We start from the raw sequence: 20,413 nt of genomic DNA, 5'->3' as shown, positions 1-20,413 counted from the left end.
AATAGGTAAGTTAAATTACATTCTTTCTGCTTCTTGCTGGCACATTTCAAGCATCCCGGCTGAGACAAAACTCCTGCAGTGGATCAGTGCAAATGGTGGATCTCATTGTCTTAAATGTCTCCTTATTCCTGCACTTGTGATTCATCGTGATGTTTTAGTCCATCACATCTAGAACGCAAGACAGAAATGATGCAAGCAAAGCATAGAAAAGAAAGGTTTTTAGACAAATGAGACTTTTTTTTTTTATGAAGCAGTTTCAGTTTCTGGTGAATTAGCAACAGGTTAAAATTGGGCAATAAACAAAAAGCAATGTTTTTACAAAGAATTGTAAAAACCTTTTTAGGGATACTGGTAAATCACAGTGTAGAAACACGTTCTGTCCTGTCCTGTAGCAGCAAGTAGCATTAAAAGCATTAAAACCAAGTGAAAACCTTTCTTATGTACAGTCAGTTTAAAATATAATAAATACCAACCCTCATGTGTTATAAGATACATAGTTCTACTGTAGGTGGTGAAATGTTTAATAAATGCACTTCACATTCAGGGTCAGAGGGGGCAGATTCAAGGTGAGTCAGTCTCTGTCTCAGCTGGAAAGTGAATTTTGAAAGAAATGATTTATGTTCAAAGTTGTAAGAAGTGGATAATAGTGGATTTCATAAAATATTTTTTTTATCTATGGTTTTTTTTTATCTTGGTTTACAGCTGAGTTACATCATTTACTCTCTGACCTGCTAAAGTATTATAGCCTAAACATTTTTGTATCCACAAATTCTATTTATAGTACTACTAATTAATTATGTAAGATTATTTTGGTGTTTGTACCTTCAAATCATAGTCAAACTCAAAATAAGTGGTTTTTGATTTGGGTTATTACGTTTTTTAACTTGTCTGAGTTATTTCACAGTTTATAGTCCACTCTCACAAATTAGATACACACACTCTGTATCTGACCTAATTGGGTTTAAAAGCTTTAACTCATACTAACCGAATCCCACCACATTGCATGTCAGTCTTACTTTTCTGGCAGATAGGAAACTTTTACTGTTTGGTTTTGGAGGGCAGCTCTGTGTCTCTGGCTGCGTGCAGATGGAGCGCTTCAGGCTCAATTTCTCAGCCTTTTCCCCTTCTGTAAATCAATATCATCCCACTCACACCAGAATCCATTTAAAATGTCCTGATGCTGCATTCTGTCGTACACTACACAGAGCAGGATGGACAACATGATGGAAAGCTGAGAGAATACCCTTTATTTGTGTCAAGGGCTCTTGGATGAGTCCCAGCAGTGTCGTTGTCCATGCTTCCCACTTTTTGAATCGAGTTTGATCAGCATAAGGTAGGTAGAAAGTAGAGTATGAAGTAAGAAATGCACGAGGACTACCAGCAATGACAGAAGAGGTGCAGTTAAAAGAGAAATCACAGTATAATTATTCTATTATATATTCTTAGATTATTACACAAAAAGTGGCTGCATTTAGGTGTTTCAACCAGCAACTTGCACACTTAAAGGAATAAAAAAGCAGCAGCAGTGCACCTTCTCTTCTGTGACCCTTCTCTCCAATACATAGCATCACAGAATTGTTGTGGTGGTAAACAGGAACAAGCTGTGTGCAGTGTACTTATGTTACCTCATAGGATCTCTGGATTTTCAAGTTCAAACTGAAGTTCAAACCTCCCACTGTCAGTGTGGAGCTGCTGATGTCCCAAACTGTATAATGTAACTTCAACACTCCAGGCGTCCACCAGAGGAAGCTACTTTTAAAAGTGCACACGAATAAGCTACAAACGTCCACCCACTCCTTCACATAAAGACTTCATGAACCTTGACTTTTCTCACAAAGCTCAAAAATAAAACCCTGAAGGATTATTATTGACTGACTGAATTTTAACAAACTCACTCCAATGAATCCTTGGTTTTCTGAGTGCGGCACTCTGTGGCACTCTCTGTTCTTCTAGGCCCACCATCCAGGCAGCAGCTGTCAATGCCAGGCTGTGTCATGGACAATAAGCTTCATGAAAGTTGGATTACTGAGCTCTAAAGCAGGAGACTAATCAGGCCCGTAATGACCCTCTGATGGATGGACTTCTCTTGACTGAGCCTGAGCCCTGAGCTGAGCCGCAGCTCGCCTGAATAGAAAGCAGGACCCTTGGCTTTCAATTACTGTCTCAGCGAGAACACTATGAGCCCCTGCAAGACCCTCAGGCTCTTCTTTTCTCCAGCAAAAATGGACGGGAATTAGATATTTTTTTCAGTCATCCAGCTTTGGAAGTCTAATAGCTCAGCTTTGTTGTCAAGTTGAACAGGGGTGCCGAGTGGTTGGAGTTTTCTTCTCCTGCTGAGCACTTGTCTTTATTGTTGCTGGACAGTTATCCAGTTATCTCAAGTCTGTGATAACATTTTAGATTGCTGTGATGTGTTGTTTTTAAGCTGTCACATGCACCCTTATTTATTTTGACCACATGCTTTGTCACTGTAGATGCCGCAGCAGCTTGTTTCAGTGAAATTAACTCAGAATGTGTTGCTGATAAGGATTCGGTCTTCGTTCTGTGACTTTGACTTACTGTTTGACAAGTCCATTAACTTGTCCTGTTCACCCCACCCCCGGTGGAATTATGGAAATATTAGACATGACCGTATCATTGTCATTACAACAGCATGGCCATGCCGGTCAGCTGCTAGCTGATGTTTTATGGATGACAGCAACTCCATCTCTGCAAAGTCATTTATTTCTGTTTTTGTGGATTGCAGCCAAAGGGCGTCTGTCGAGCATCACCTCTATTTTACAGTCAGTCTCAGGCCTGCAGGCTCAAAGCTGTTCAAAGGTCTCAGATTATTCACTTTTCATATATTTGTTCTCAAACTACTCTGGCTGAGCATAAAAACAAAAAGCAAACAAAAAAGCCATTGTTGTAGAGGTTGCTTTTCTAAACTTTCACTTATCAATTCAAATAATAGGACATGAAAAATTATATATATATATATAATATATGTCTTAAGTAGTCAATGAATTTTAAAACTATAATTGTGAAAATACGATTTGTGAGCTTGCACTTGAATGCGTGTGACCACATATTACCATGCATGTTGACTTTAACAATACCACTGCATGCAATTCAAAATAGGACTTTTTGGAACATCCCATTATTAGCGAGACGTGCAGCAGCATCAGCAGAGGGAGTTGGGCTGGGATTTAGTGAGCAGCCACATCAGCGCCTCTCATTCTCCTGCATGCAGCATAAAATTAAACATTTATTTTACTTTTAATAGCCTATGCTTGCCTTCTGGGGGAAAGTCAAAGTCAAATATCCTGTAATAGCAAGTCTCGAGTCGTGTCTGATGTCTTTTTGGAGAAGTTCAATTCAAGTTGTGAGTTTTTAATACGCATAGGCAAAGTGAAAGTCTTTCATGTCAATGTTAAACACTGAAGTGACTCCACATTTGAATAGATTCCCTGCTAACGTTGTGTTACTGTCACTCATTTTTATACTAGGTCCAAGCTTAGGACTTGGATGTTTTAGCTCATGTTACAGTAAGTCTTTGGGTTGTCAGGTTCCAGTGTCCAGTATCAGCTGGTCTCTGCTGTACACTTAAATGATTGCACATTAGATCCAAAACTAAAAACCTTATATTTGAACACTTGTTCTAAGAAAAGGGCATTTGGAGGTTTGTAAAACAGTCACAAAGATGATTGATGAATTTGGAGACATCCAGTTTAATATTGTCTAATATATTGTCATGTATTAGCACCAACGGCACACAGACCACAGTCAGTCAGTCAAAGGATTCAGTGAGTTAAGTAGATTGTGATTCTTGACTGCTGTCTCTAATCAATAGTTTGTATCTCTCCTCTTCTCTGATGTTTGCTTAATTCACCTTCTTTGTCTTCTGTGCACCCGCATCTGTTTTCCTCTGCACTTTGTATCTTGTCAATCTAAAATTGCATCAAGGAAATTCATTTTCTTGCTTCCCCAGAGGTCAAAAAGCAGAGAAATTTGCATGAGCATTTCATTTTCTTTGCAGCTGTCTGAAGGAGATTAGACTGTCTATTTAATGTGGCAACACAGATCTCACTTGAAAAAAATCTCATTAGATTTGTGTGTTTGCAAAGAAAAAAGGTGGTGGTGGTGTGTAGCTCCAAGACGAAGAGTTAAAGGTCTAGGGAAATCAGGAGTAGTGGCAAACTCTAAATTCTAAAAGGTCCCCCTGACCTCTTTCATTTTGTAGTGTGTTTTGCTTCTGTGTGTCAGTGTCCTTGAGAGACCTTGGTGTTCATCCGGAGAGTTTGATAATCTCTCCTTGACGATGTGGTCCTCTGAGTTAAAAGCCTGCCATGCTGACTTATGTACTTTCTGCTCCTCGGCAATCCGCTGCTCGGCTGTGATTCTTTGCCTGCTGCTGCTCCACTGTAATAGTGTGATTTGGATCATCTGAGCAGCAGGCTGAAGAGCTGCAGATGGTCTGCAGGTTGTTATCAGCAAACACAGACAATCACACATGTACACACTCTGATACTCACACTCTTGCTCACACTCATGTAATCTATTACCACTGATTATCTCCTACAGTAAATAGTCAACTGTGTATATGTGTGATTCTGTGTTTCTGTGTGTTCAGCTAAAAACTTTACGAAGAACTGATCTAAAGCTGACACCACAATGTTTTATAAAAATGTATGTACCACTTTATAAAAAGACAAATGTTTACAGGCTGTAAACTTTGTTAATGACTCTCTTTATATGTATATTAGACATCATTGACACACCAAAAATAAAATCGCTGGCTGGTCGTTAGCTCGTTTAGCCTTTTTGTTTTGTAGTAATGCAGTTCCCACCAAAAACACTAATTTTATAGAAACCCATTAAGTTTTAAGTTATATAAATTTACTTTAAAATCCACCCAAGACTCATGAAACTTCAGCATTCAGGCTAAGCTAAATCAAGTGGATATCTTTGAGTTAGAGTGTATATTAGATTACTTTTGTTCCCCTGAGCTGCGGTGGAGGGTTATTTTCTGCTGGTGACTGGTAGAAGATATTTCTGGGAGGCAATTTACTATCAGGGGAACAAGAGATCAAAGGAGCATTTGTCTAAAACACAGAGTAACCTTGAAAGATACTGACTTGAGCTGAGCTGGACTGTTGAAATCCACTTGAAATGAGTTTCAAGAGTTGCTGTACACAACATCCCTCATTTACAACAAGATCCACGGATACTGTTTAAAGCAGGAACTGTTGTATTTAAATGTACAAGTTTATATTAAGACAAACTTGAAAAATCAACCCAAACTATTCCTTTAATATTGTGGTTTATCACATGTATACTGTACATCTTTTCTAAAGGCTTTTATTCCTTTTAATATAGATTTTTACCAACTTTTGTTAACTAGTGTTTTATGTTGTTATGTATATTTTATGTTTTTGATTGTGGTATTTTCCATGTTGGAAGTAAGCTGCTGGATCGCTGCTTCCTGAGTGTAATTGGAACTTGATTTCAGAACCACTTCTTGAAGAACATCAGCATTTAGTTCATGCAGTAGCCTCCACAGCAGAATGAGTCAGCCAAGGAGATTTACCAGCCAAAATAATGAATGGCCTTTTTGTGTCACATATTCAGTGTCGCAGTATTTTGAGATAAGGTATACTGAAAAGATTATTCTAATATGTTGTTCAGCAGTTTAAAAAATTAAGAAGAAGAATTCTTAATATATAAATAACTCGAAATCCTATGTAATGTTTTCAAAAAACAGTTCCTGAACACCTCACTCACAGACCACATTCTACAATACTGTGTGTGTGTGTGTGTGTGTGTTTTGTTAAACTCTGATAGGAAGAAGTTTGCAAAATGAAAAATCTACATTTGGTGCTTAGCAAGTGACCATTTTGGATGAAAAGACACACAAGAACCGAACAGAGGACCACGACTATAAAAAAGAAAACTCTCTCATGAGTTGCCCAAGAAATATCTGTGAATATAAACAGTTTATTTTTGACAGCTGCATGACTTTATATCCTTTAAATCCATCTGGATAGAAAATGTGGAGCTTTTGTTTACAGAATAAATAGCAGGTTGATTTTATAGATGCTCCAAAAGTATGTCATAGCTGTTTTTATTTAGACAGCAGGGTCACACAGTGAATAAGAGGTTTAGTTTCAAAACCTCCCTGACACCTTACCAGCTGAAATGTCCGCAAGCGACACTGAATCATCCACCAGCTCTGTGTGCTCTCTGGAGCTGACCCTGCTCTTTGTTCTCTGCTTTGGAGGGAGGACGAGCAAAACACTGATTTACTGTCACCAATCAATACAGCATCACAAAAATAAGTCTGGTTCCAAAGTCATTTCTTACTCTGAGAAACCCCGGATTGATTCTTTTGTGATACATTACTTCTGATTGGTGGAGCTGAGTGCAGGCTTAGTGCTGTGATAACACTGCTGCTGATTGACAAAGCTTCCCAGACACACTCCCGGGACTCACAAACCGGAGGTTACAACAGGTGTGGAATAAAACAAGCTACGCAGTCTGTGACAACACAAAGGGAACCTGGCAGAAAGCAGCACCTGAGAACAAAGACGACCCTGCTCCTGCTTCTGCTCCACGGGGATTTCAAATGTGGTTTTTCAGTTTGAGTAATGCTCAGTACATCACTGAGTTTACAATGTTTAAAAGAGCATTTTAATGTAAATAACTCTTGATCATTGAAGATGCCAGATGGATTTAAACACCTGGTATCTGTGCCAGGAAAATGTATTTTCTTTATGTAGTTTAATTGATTTAACTTAACGGTTTTGTCAGTATTACAGTGTCCAGGATTAATTGTTGCACAGATGGAGGGTATGAAAGGGAAAATTGCACTTTAGTATTAAACACTTTAGTATTAAACATTAAAGCCGTATTAAGCTGCACAGAATTTGCTATAGCCCCACAGATCCTGGCTACAGATGTAATTGCAGGGGTTTAGTGTTGTGAGAGAAAATGAGATGTCTTGAATTGCCTTGTTATTGTGGTTAAATTGTGTTATGAGCATTCACATTTGTGTGTCTGTCTATTTATGCATTCATTTATTTTTTGCCAGGCTGCTGACTCACCTCACTTGCTGTCTGTGCCAGTGACCTGGGTAAAGGAGGGAGGTATGGTGCGACTGGATAAAAAATATCTGCAAGTGGACTACAAGGGAGTCAGCACTGACAACATCCTCTACACCATCCTTGCTTCTGATGGACAACCTAAATATGGTACAAACTCCTTTAATGCCAGTTCATAAGACTTTTTTTATACCTTTAGATCTAAGGCCAAATTCTTAAAATACTCTCAGAGAGCTCTTAACTCTTAGCCTAAATATTTCTAGCAATTAATTCTTGCTTAGGGGTGATTTAGGAAACTCCTCAGAGCAACTCTAAACTAGGAAGGGACAAAATTGTCAGTTACACCAATTTCTAAGTGTCTTCTCCCCAGCATTTAATAATGAATGTGCAAAATCAGATTAGCCACTTCACTTTCAGTATAAATAATCTTTGTTATTCATTACTGTTGGGTCTCATCCATTTTTTATCTTATGCCAAAAGACCATCTTCTAGTTTTTTGTGACAACTGCATCACTTTAACCGCTAATTCAAATGGGATGATCTAGGCATTTTAATGTACTGAACATTTTACATTTTATCACCGTCTCTGTCCAGGTGAGGTGGTGCTGGTGTCCATGCCAGCTGACGGGCCACCAGAGGGATGGCATCCCTCATTAACCGATGAACAAGGCTTTACAGCCACTACTACTTTTACTCAGCAGGACGTGAACGACGGCGCAGTCTGGTACCGCCACTTTGGCAGTGGCTCCAACAGCGATTCCTTCCAGTTCCAGGTTGGTGCTGATTATTGCACCTTATTTACAGAGGATATGTTGTAGCTGTATTTTCACTTGTTTGTCTCACAGGTATCTGACATAGTAGATTTTAATTTGATTCAGTACAGCTTAGTGCACCTGCTTTCTACTGGCAGCCATAACCCAAAGTATGCTGCAGCTGAATGTATCCAGCCATAAACACAGAAGACCTGCTACTGTTGTGCTGCTGCCATGTTGATTTTGTTCTATTAATGGAGACTCTTCAGTCCTCAACAGTTCTCATAAATTCACTCGTAGTCTGGCAGAAATATGTTTGTTGCCATAGCAGACAGTATAACAGTGATAGCAACCATGAATGTCACTTCCAAACAGATCAGCAATTCAAACCTCCAAGAAAATACAGGTCAGTCTCACAGACAAGCTTTGTTTAATAGGTGTAGAAGTGATATCGGTGAAGTACAGAGAAGAAGTGCGACAGAAATGAGCTGTGACCATCAAAATTGGAAGCAATGCAGCATCCATAATGGCTTGACTCAAAGAAGAGATGAAGGAATCCAGACCAAATCCATATGATACCATCAACACAACACAAATTTAAATATAACATGTATTTTTTAAGGCCTTTAAACTTGTAAGTAAGCATGATTGGTAAAATATAAATTCACGTACAGCAGACTATAATTATACTATTTAATTAATGTATTATTATTATTTATTATTCTTAAGTTAATATTATAACTTATAAGAAGTAGTTACAAAAACATACAACTGTACAGAACTACAATAAATACTAAGAGACGTGAAAACCTCAGGGGGACAATAAGAGCATCTCACCCTGAAAGAAAAAGAGGAGGAGACTGTGACAGAGATGCAGGTTGTCATCCTTTATGTTCTTCTTTCGTGTCCTCGTTCCCTCTCTGCAGTGTTCTTTGAAGTTCACGCTCGTCTTCATGTTCCCATGTTCCCTTGTGTCTACCTCCTCTTTTCTTTTCCAGCCTTCAACCTTTTAGACACTTCTCCCACTGGCTTGATTTATTTCTTTCCCCCACCTCTTCCTCTTATGTATCACTGTCTCTTTCTTCTTCTGTCTCTCCTTCACCTCGATCTACGCTACTGTTTTTTTCTATGATTTTTATTATATCCATGAAATTGTATGGTTAGGCATCTATAAAACTCCACAGTTTATGGGAGTCTGTAAAATGAAATGTTCTTCAGTCTTGTTCAGTCAGATTTTTTTAAGGCTACAGTCTTAGGTTACAGCACTCTTTTTAAGTTATTCTAGTGTGTCCACTGTAGCTGTCTTCCCAGTCCAAACCGTGGCACTAAACTTCCTGTGTGACTGATAGATGCTCAAAATCTTTAGTGTCATCAAATTAACATCAAATTACTCGGATATTGGCTCCAATGATTAAACTGATGTAGTATTCATTATGGCACCGTCCGTGTTTTCATGGCAGTCTGCTTCACCTCAACTCCATTAAAATAACGAAATAGACAGCCAAAAGCTCATAGCTGCATCTTATCATCTCTCTCCCTCCAATGGCCACCCACATTTTGGCACCATTCATGGTTTTAATTTACACTGTGCTGGATTAAAATCAAATCCTCAATGTTGTCATTTTGAAGGGATGCAGGGAAAGTAGAGGCGAGCAAAAGAGAAAGTGTTCACAGACTGAGCTACTGGAAACGTTTTGTGCTGTTTGTCAGAGGTGGCGATTAAGTTTGACGTTTTGTCAGAGTGGTATTATTGTGCTGTCCTGCTGTTTTTTATCGAAGTGTGAGGCGCCTTGTTAAAACAGAATTATTTGACATTCATTTCTGAATAGGCGGTGCAGCACTCAGCACAAATACAATATTCTTTCTTGTGCCAACTTGTGATTTTCCAAATCAAAACCATGTTGAAATCAGACACAGTAATTTAATGATGTTTTTCTCCCTCACTCCTGCAACTAAAGAAATACTTAGGAAACACTTAGGAAACACACTACTTCAACAACAGAATCAAACACATTTTATATGAATGTGTCCCTATGAATTAAAAAAAACTAATATACTGCTAATTTAAATGTATCAGTGATGAACTAGAGGCTACTGAAAAGGACGAGGGGCAGTCTAATAAATGTATTTGGATTCAGAATTTTTCTCAGTTTTTATCTCTTAAAAATATTTTTATTATGTCCCTAATGTTCTTCTGTAAGAGGCAAACTGATGGTCTAGGAGTTAAAGCAGGCCATGCACCTAGCAGCATTCCTTTTAAATTACCACAAAAATACTTCCTAGAAAAGTTTATCTTTACAAAAAGAAGGATGAAGTCTCTATTGCTAATGTTTTGTCATTGTCCTTAATTTTGAAATGTCTTTGCCTTTTATTTCTAGTTTTGTCTCCATCTACTCCTGAAAAAGATTATCTCATCAGCTGCTAGTTGTGGTGGAAAACATGCTGAAGAAGTTTAACAGAACTGTTTATTATTTCAAAGACAAAACGAGCTAAAAGAAGCTAATGAAAGCTTTGCTGTATAGAACTGCAGCACTGAAAAGAGCTTAAATTAGACAGTCATTTAAATAATTGTTAATATAGCTCTGATTAATGGAGCCCTGATAGATGCATAGGCCCTAACCTGGTTCCAAATAGACCTTTTTATTTCAAAGTGTATGTAAAAACCACTGGACTGTGCCACTGGACTTTGAATGAAATCTAATATAATGTGCATAAAGTCAGGGGCAAAATGGCAACAAAAAGCAGCTCAGGAACACACAAAACACAATCTGCTAATTAGTGCACTGTTTGTGTTAATGCATAGGTTAATCCGTAAATGTATGGAGCTCATTACCCAAGGTTTTCAAGGCATATACAGAAAAGGTAGTGTTCTTTCTGTTATTTTAGTGGTTGGTGGAGTATTTTTGATTTGGTTGAATGTAGACTATATGTATAGTAAATTATACCCAAACAAAAGTTTTTCTGCCTCAGAGTTTGTAGCCTACATGTCTCTGTCATGTTTACCTGTGCTGGTCATGAAACAGTTCCTATTTTAATCATTCATCTTTATCTTTCTTTTGAACAATTAATTTCTTTTTCCATGCTTCCACAGTTGCATCCTGAATTGTTACAAATCTTCTATCTCCTCAAAGAAAGGTCCTCAGAATGTTTTAATATCATTTAAAAACCTAATACTTGTGAGCCATGTTAATCACTGTAGCTGTAGATTAAAAACTTCATGTGACAGGTTAGGAACCGTGAACTCGATTTGAAGCTGTCTTAATAAAGCAGCAGCAACAACATGATAAACTAACCTAAGGAATCATAATTAACTGCTTAATTTGTGCTCATTGATTTGTCAGGTCATCGTTTTCACTACACTGCTCTAGTGCAAAGAGTGTGTTTGTTTTAATTACCACATGACACGAGTGGGTAATGTTGGACACAACAATCATGAAGTCTGGATGTAGTCTGCAAACAGTGATGGTTCCAGGTGGAAAGAGGAAACGGCTTGAGAATGCAGAGATGAGGTTTTACGGTTTGTGTGGCTCTGATTTGGGACGATAAGACCAAAGGCTAATGTGGCCTCAGACACATCAGGGCTGTGAGATTGATTGAATTTTAACAGTATCACACATAAAATATAGTGTGTAATTTATGTTTAATGGAATTAAACGCATAGTCAACAACTTACTGCTGCAAGACCATCTTCAATAAATCCAGCTGACTCAGCACTGACTCTCATGGTAACACATTTGTGATTGGTAGTGCTGACATGAAGCATCATGTCAGTGCTACATTACTGACTGACAGAGCTGACTACACGTTCTTGAACTTTCTTTTCCCCAAATGCCACTGATGTGACAGGAGCAAGTCGAAGAAGCAGAATAAGCAAGTGGTGACAAAAATTGGCTTTTAGAATGAACATCTGAGACTGTTACTGTTGCTTCTGTGTATCAGGGGAGAGCTTGAGTAAGAGAAATAGAGCACCAGTAACACAGTTTGATATAAAAGTTGAAATGGAAAATAGTTTAGTAATGTAGTGTGGGTGGAAAGGAGCAGAGCCAAAACTCATGTGTAGTTTTATAGCAGACAGGAAGCCTGGGGGGATTTGACTGATCCACCAGCTTCTCCATCACTTATGAACAATTCAGTTACCATAATCTTAAATTCTAATTTGAAACATCAGTTGCATTTCAAGCAACCAAAAGTGCAGCGGTCAAAGGTCGTAAAGAACTCAGAGGAACTGGGAAAAGAGACGGGAAAGAAGGATGTGCTTTTGTGAAATACATACCTGACAGCAAATAGCTGACAGTAGCTGAGAGTGATCGCTCGTCTGTCAGGCGTAAAAATGAAAACGGTGAGAAAACATCTAAAGGAGGAAGTTGTAGTGAATGGGTCAACAGAGCATGTGACTTAGATAAGGGAGACCAGTATTCCCATTTTCTACTGTCAGACAACATTGTTTGTCTTCTGTTCTGAACTTAAAAGAACCGTAAGCATTATAGAAGGGGACCCGACAGCAGCTGAAATTTCTGTTTTTCTGACCCCCGGTTGTTTTGCTTCCCACCTTGCTGCAGTGATGTAACACAGTGCAATAAAGTATAATTCTGATCACACCAGAGGTGATGTAGACTTGAAACTTTCAACCAGAGTTCAGAGACACTGCTAATGAGGCGGGTGGCATGTTGCTCTTTTACCACATTTTAACCCAAATCACAATCTTTTCCATGATAATAACTAACATCAAGTCTAATCCCAACATACTATAAAAAAAGAGAGATCAGAATACAGTCATTAAAATAATGTGAAAAAGACAAGCTTTCATACTTGAAAAAAGAAATGAGCAACTGTTAAAGAAGGCATCTCTTGTAAAATATGTTAAATTGACTACTGACCAGATTTCTGTGGCAGTGACAACAGATGGTCTGAAACAGGTGTTAAGAGGTCAGATATATCAAAGTGGAATGACCTTGTCTAACCAGGAGGTGGCTTAGGACATCACCTACCACCCACATACAATGTGGTTCTTTAATCACTTCACAGATGACCATCAGGGTGTCACTATCCAGTCTGAATTGAGCAAGTGTTTTGGGTGAGAGGTAAAATGTCAAAGTCCCATTGCCACTGAACAGCATACAAAATGTTCTCTCAGGTCTAAAGTGATCATTCAGTTATTATTGTTGTTATTATAGCCAGTTTCTACAAGTTGAAGTTGACACCCAGACTCTGGAAACTGTTCATGAGCTTATGAAACTTTAGAGTCAGTCCAAAAACAACATAATTTACGATATCTGGGTAGTGGGGGTAGTGCATCGGGATCTGTATTCCAGTCTTGGTTTGCCAAGTCATGTCTCTGTTACTAGTTTTTGTGAATTTAATTACAACCCACAGGATCCCTGTTGTTTCTTTGTCCTTATTTCCTACTTTATCAAACATTTGAAGAATTTAAGCAACTTTTTGTCTCACAATGGGTCGTCACTATCCCCCCAATGATGTAATTTAAAATTCGCTATGTGCAAATATTGAATTTGCATGTATATTTTGAATATTAATAATTTAATGAAACCTGCTAACACAGTGGTTACTACCCAGTAAGGAGCTGGAAGGTTTTTAAAACAGGAACAGTATGCTGGATGTTTGGATAATGGGTAAGTCATCAGTTATTTTCAGGTTATTCATAAAAAGTTCAAAACGTCAGCATAAGGTGCACACACTGTCCTGGACTGAAAACAGCTGACAACTCACTGAGCAATCTGGTTTTTGTGGAGTCATTCACTTCTAATCAGCAGTGAAGATGCTTTAATTAAAAAATGTCCCTATGGTGAAAGGTTGGTTCTTACACATGATCAGCTGAGCAACAAGATAATTACAATGAATTTTACTTACATTGACATCTCCTTCATTAATATCCTTGTGGGTGTATAAAGAGATTTATGGAACGAAACAGGTCAGGTCTCCCTGGTTCGTCCCTGCAGCACAGCCTGATGTCAGGTTTACTTTGTGTTGTCACAGTTATTGGATATTTTCTTGTTTTTATCACATCTGTTGTATCTTACTTCTGGTGACTCTCAAGAGCCTTCCATCAGCTCTGTCACTTAGAAATAATGTATGATACACCAGCCAGGCTGAAGTTGAAAAATACAATTTATTGAAACAATGCAGCTGCAGATTAAGACTTAAAACTTTAAGACTGGAGAAGTTTGGAGTTAGTGAAGGATGAAGAGAACAGAAGAGATGTGTGTGTTGAGCGTATACTTTGTGAAGATACTCATTTTCTGTCTTTATATAAGTGTGTGTGTTTGTGTGCTGCAGGTGTCCTCAGAGGCAGCTCCAGTAATACAAAGTGACTCCCAAACCTTCACCATAGGAGTCCTTCCTCAGATGCCAGGATTTCCCCAGTTGGGCCCTGATTGTGACCTACAGATCACGGTGAGTGACAGACAAAAAGATTACACAAATCCTGGCAAACTTTTTCACATAGTTATGTTGCATTCTAGTCAGGAAGAAGTTCTAAAAAAATGATACAAAAGACTGGAAGTGATGCACAGGAAATGTGTTTTTATTGTTATTATGTCTTCATAAATATGTTGAATAGAAAGTATCATATATACATATATAATTATTATTCTTGTGTAATACTGATTAATAAAAGATTAGTTGGCAATGGTTCTGTTTGTCAAATTACAATAGAGACTAAAAAGGGAGAGAAAAGTATGTTTTTTCTAAAAGTGTTTGTAACATACTGTACATTATTATTATTATTATATACTTATAGTAGTCAGTTCAATAGTTGGATTGTATGGTTCTGATTACGATGAGATAACTCTAAAAACCTAGTACATCGCAGTTTATGATGATTTTAGTGCAGATGTTCAGAAATTAAGCTTTGAGAGTCAAAGTCTCTTGTTGAAATTTCTGTTGCCTCGCTGTTAGGTTGCAACAAATAATCAGCAGATTAATTATTAATTAAAATAATTGTAAGGTGCAGCCCTGGTTCACACAAACGACTAATTTATGTCATTAAGATTTTATGACGGTCAAGAATTGAAGTATACAACTAAGTATTATGTCTTTAAAAACTTAAATTATGAATGACTGAAGGAGGACTTACTTTAGTTTGTTGTAATTCAAACTTTTTTTTTCAAACTTTTTTTATGTGTGTGTAACTTGTATATATGGTTTCTGTGTATATGTTCAGGCTCTGGAAGATCGGGTGACAGAGATAACGCCCTCAGCTTTGTCCTTCGTCGACTCTGAGACTCCCAGTGAGAAGCTCATGTACACCATCACAAAACCCCTACCGCGAGGACAAGGTGAACCTCACACACACACACACACACACACATACTGAGCTTTTCCCTCATGGTGAAAGATTAGATGAATTAAAAACTGGCAGGCAGTAGTCTTATTATTAGATACAGTGAGTGAGCTTCTGTTTTTATTCCTGACTCCAAACTGAAGCAAAGTGGGAGAAATAAATGAAATTAATTCTTTCTATCATCTTATTAAACAAATAAAAGTACTTAGATTTAGACTATTTCACTCATGGGTTCATCTTTTCCTAGCTAGGAATACCACATAAGACAAAAACTACCAATTCAGTACCCTCAACATCCTGAACTATTTAACTACTGGTATTCAGTCTGGACTTTTACAAGAATGAGCGTTGATTTCCTTTTTGTTGAATGTAATGTGGCGTTCAGAACTAGAACCATTAATTTCAGCACTGGACCATTTGACACACTGGTGTATCATTTGCAGCTCTCTGTCTAATGAAAGGGAAAAACGATTTACAATGGGTCATATTCATCTAATACTCATTGAACTAATAGTCTAATAAATTTGTGTAGAAATCATTTTGAGCAGAGCCAGTGTGGAGGAGGAGGTCCGCTTCAGATTGAACAGCAACATTTCTCATAAACGTTTCATTTTCAAAAATGAGACTTCGTCTCTTACAGCTTTCAGTTTCTGTCGTGTTTCTCCAGAGTCACATGTCAATGTGGGTCAAACTTAAGCTTGATTTATGCTTCTGTGTTGTACTTGTTGACTGTCGTGTCTTTCAATAGCTTCCTCACCTCTATGTCAAGTTTGTACAAAACTATGGCGACTAAAACTGAGCAGATAATGTTCTCGATAAAGATAATATTTGGTGAACAGCAGTTACCTGTACTGAAAACACAGAAAAGAGAGAAGACATCATAGACGTGGCAGTGAGGTGTAGTCACATTTCTGGGAAGGTGCACATCGGGCTACGGTGTAGGGTGGAAACTATGCGATACTGTAATAATAAACAAAGCTGAAGATGTACACATTTTGTAACCTGTGTTTTCCATGCCTTGTTTTTATTGATGGATTTGGAATTTTTCTAGTAAAGGGTAAATTGTTAGCTTTCTTAAAGACAGATGTTCTTTGGAGAAAAAATAATCATATTGTTTGAATGAAAAAACAATGAAGCCAGAGAATGAAATATGCTCTAATTAAAATTAAAATAACAGAAATTGGTTTGAACTGGAAGCTCATCTGGAAACTTCTGAAATCTGTGCACATATTGAACATATCAACCCATCTGAGAGCAATAAGAATCAAACAGACTGTGATCAGGAAGATGTTGAGCTGCTGCAGGTTTCAGGAGATCGGACCTGGAACACAGGACTTTGTTTCCACTATGAATTCACACGAGAGAGACACGTAGAACCAGACTGCATGCTCCCCCAGAATCACGTCTTGATCATGTGTTAATTTGTGCACCTGTAGTTATTGTGCATGAATTTGGTGTCAGGTCCAGGATTCAGCATATAAAATAACTATAAAACTAATTTGTTATGAAACGAGCAACAGGCCTCAATCGCTCATGAAGCTTTTTATTTTTCCTGTATTTCCTTGTAATGTTAGAAACAGTATTAGTTTGACGATAAGTTCTCTCTTCAGATTAGCCACTGCAGCTAAAGTCTTATTTTCCATAGTCAGATAAATGAGGGACAAAAAGAACCCACAAGGGCTAAATTGAACCTCTTCATGTGCTGTTTGTCTTCAGGTGCTTTAGAACATCGTGACAGACCGTACACACCTGTGAAACACTTCACTCAGGCTGACGTCAACAATGGAAAGATCATCTACAGACCCCCAGCTGCCCCGTCACACCTCCAGGAGCTCTACCAGTACTCCTTCATCGGTGATATACACACACTAATTGAGTCCTAACTGCACTTTTCATGTTCTGATGTTACATAAGTACTTTTGTAAATTTGGTTGTCCATGTAGTCTGAATCCAAACCACGAGGTCAAACTGCCAAGTTTCAGTTTGACGACCTGCTTTGATCTCAAAAGTGTTTCCGGTCGACATCAAGCAGCTTATAACCAGCCATCTGTTTTGGGCTCCTGCACACATTAACTAAAGCACCCTACATTTTTCCTTTATTTGATAGTAGTAGTAAAAGAGATCAGACTAGAAACATGGGACAAAGACTAGCAGACTAACTTACATTTTCTTTACTGGAAGCACTTTCCAGCTGTGTCATAGGGTGCGTAGTGAAAACAGAAGCTGTTCATTGTTGGCTCTAAGAGTCTGTATCAAAAGTTTAAAGAAATCAGTAATGAACAGTTTTATTGTTTTTATTTTGTTAGATTAAATTCCTGGAGATTCATACATTATATTCTGACAATCAAATAACAGTGTAATTAATCTGAAATGGCTGCACTGGGCAGGTTTCAGCCGAGCAGCCATTATTGATCTCTAGCTGAGCAACTTGCCGTCGCCCACAACAAGCACTTTCTGTGGAAACAAAAGAAGTAATGCCAGCTTCATAACTCTGTATTCGTTTTCTAGTTTAACCACATAAAAACAGTGCCACCAATACTATTTTCAAGTGATTTACTATTCATAGAACTGCTGCACGTTCTCAGTTTTATATGATTGAATATGTCACCTACTGTCACCAGCCTTGGTGTTGTGCTGAAGACACTGATTCAATGTGTCATTGTCAATTTAGTCGGCACAGGGAGTACATTACAGTTGTGTAATATCTTCTGTATTACATTTGTCGAGTCTGAGAAGTGATATCACTTCAGTAATCTTGTCTCTACACTTTGGCGTGACTTTTTTTTTTTACCAATTAACATTAATAAGGAGACTTTTTCCTTATTTCAGGCTCTGCTGCTTAAATCCACTCACAACTCTCTCAGCTCTATGCGGCTGCAGTTCTAATAAGTGTTTATATTGAAAATAGAAATCCATCAAGTTGACTGAGAACTCTAAAGATGATGTTGCAGTACTGTCTTTAATTTTCCTGTACAGATTAAATCCATGATAAATGGTTATAAGTGTGTCAGTCAAGCCTCTCTGGAACAAAGAAAGTGAAAATCCTGCTGTTTCTCTACAAATCCATTTAATTCTCTGTGGTAGTTTCCTTCGTACAATCACAAATCAGGCTAAATTAATCTTTTGTTAGGGTTTTGCCTTTCTATATAAAATAGAATTGGGAATCTCTGGTATGAGAAATGTTCAATATGCATCTTGATACACTGTCATCTGTCTCATACATTAAACATATGCAGCATTTCAAACCCCAATCATAATGTAGTGCGATTCACCACAGTCTTATTCAACACACTCAGTTCAGTGACATATACAGTGTGATTGGACAATGCAAATAAATGATACTATGAAACTTAATGAGTTTATTTGCTAATGATAATACGATATATATATAACATATAATGTTTTCTGTCTGTTTCAGGTTTACATTACACTAAATACAAGTGGCTTATAAAGATTAACTAGAACAATTAAGTTCTTGTCTTTTCAAATAAAGAAGGCTGTGGGATCAGGCATGATCCTGGAATGCATGAAAAAAACTTTGCTCACTACTGTTGGAGTAGTAGTCAGAAATGAAGCCAAATTTAGGACTTGGGATGCCAGGGCACGTGCATGCGCCTTCCTGGTTACACCATGTCGCAGCTTCAGATATAAATTATAAGGCTAGTCCTCCTGCCTGTGTGCTTTACAGCAGTATGGCACGTTTTGAAAATTGCATCTGACTTCCTTGGTCACTGATGTCAGTTTGTCAATTGGATCCAGCTGCTCTACTATGAATTCTCTACTCAGATTGTCTGCTCTATTGATATGAATCTTTCCATCCCTAATATACACTTGGCAGAAAATGATTCTGTACAAATCCTCGGAAACTGGTTTTAGTTTCCCAGCACACTAGTTTATCTTGTTAGGTTAGGTTAGGTTTGGTGATTAGATCCTGGATCTAATACTGCATCATGTGTATCTATACATCACTAAAATACCAACAATAAAATGAGTCGAGTTTTTTTGAAGAGACATTTCAAGGAGACGTTTAGCTCTGTTAGTTTTTAAAAGTATTCCAAAAGATAATCCTTAATCCAAGATCAGAGATGACTTCACTTACTCTTAATCTGGGTTTGTCAGTTGCCTCCTGAAGCATTTAGCTTAATGCATGAAGCTTTTATGTTCAGTGCAACACTCTCTCAGCTCTCCACAGGTCCAGTTTTTAGTTTTTTACATTTACCAGGTCACAGCTGTAACAGTTTCTTCTGTTCTTTCTCCCCAACAGGTCTGCCGGAGTCACTGAGTGTTTATTTCTCAGGTAAATACATCATCTCCCCCTAATTTCTTGCCTTGCTCTGTCGTCATCATCTTGTCCTTTTTCCATGTTCTCTCAAGCCCACACCTTACCTTCTTTTACACCTTTCCTCTTCTCTCCAGTGTCATTTTCATTTTCACACCTTAATTCTTCCCCATCTTCAATCTTCCCTTCCTGTCTATTCCCCTCTACCATGGATGTTTTTGTCAGCATAGTCACCCACATCTCCTCTGTTCACCCCAAGTCACCTCTTCCTCCTCTGTCGGCAACATATTCCTCTATCAAAAAGTGTGCCACATTCTGACCCCTCTGCCCTCGATTCCCACCTTTAATCTCTTTCATGTCCTCTTTTTGTTCTCCACCATCAGTCTCCCTTGTCCTGTCCTTTACCTTTATTGTTGCGTCTTTCTTAATGACATTCTCTCCCTCTTCACCACTGACTTCTTTCCTTCCTTGTCTTCTGTTTCCTACATTCCCTACATTTTATTTCTTCTCACTCTCATTTCCTGTGTTCCCTTGATATCTCCTTTCTTTTCCCTTCATTCCATCTTAATCATAAAGGTCCTGTCTCCTTACACCCTTTCTATTTTTACCTCCGCCTCTGTTCTCCACTGTATTTCTCTTTTTTCTCTCCCCATTTTTGTACTTTCTTGTCTGACCTGACTCCTTACTCTTGTTTTCCTCCTCCTCACTCCTATACTTCTTTCCCCTATCATCTCCTCTTCTGTCACTTTGCTTGTTCTTACTCTTATCACTTCCTACACTGACCTGTCTTGACTGCATCTTCAGATTCTCTGTTCCTACTCATTGACCTTTACCCTGCAGATAAAACCAAGTCTCTTCTGTTTGCTGCTTGATAAAGTGCTGCTGTTCTCGATCCAACAGGAAATATGTCTTTACAAGTGTTCAGAGGCGTCACCAAAGTGCTTTTCACTTTACTGTAGGTCTTGTGGCACTCTCAGATGCATTTATCGTCTGTCTAACTTTC

At 38.1% G+C, this 20,413-nt stretch overlaps 1 protein-coding gene across 1 annotated transcript in view; it reads left to right on the top strand.

Moving 5' to 3' along the window:
• Window positions 1-20,413, top strand: part of fras1 (Fraser extracellular matrix complex subunit 1) — a 196,203-nt gene that overhangs the window by 138,990 nt on the left and 36,800 nt on the right. Inside the window, exons 29-34 of the mRNA XM_026342783.1 lie at window positions 7,070-7,229; window positions 7,674-7,852; window positions 14,126-14,242; window positions 15,012-15,126; window positions 16,848-16,985; window positions 19,396-19,428. Of these exons, the coding sequence (XP_026198568.1) occupies window positions 7,070-7,229; window positions 7,674-7,852; window positions 14,126-14,242; window positions 15,012-15,126; window positions 16,848-16,985; window positions 19,396-19,428 (742 nt within the window). The remainder of the gene's footprint in view (window positions 1-7,069; window positions 7,230-7,673; window positions 7,853-14,125; window positions 14,243-15,011; window positions 15,127-16,847; window positions 16,986-19,395; window positions 19,429-20,413) is intronic.

This window comes from Anabas testudineus, chromosome 9 (genome assembly GCF_900324465.2).
Source record: "Anabas testudineus chromosome 9, fAnaTes1.2, whole genome shotgun sequence".
Lineage (NCBI taxonomy): Eukaryota > Metazoa > Chordata > Actinopteri > Anabantiformes > Anabantidae > Anabas > Anabas testudineus.
Note: the sequence above shows the minus strand (reverse complement) of the source record. Positions and strands in the feature narration are given on the sequence as shown.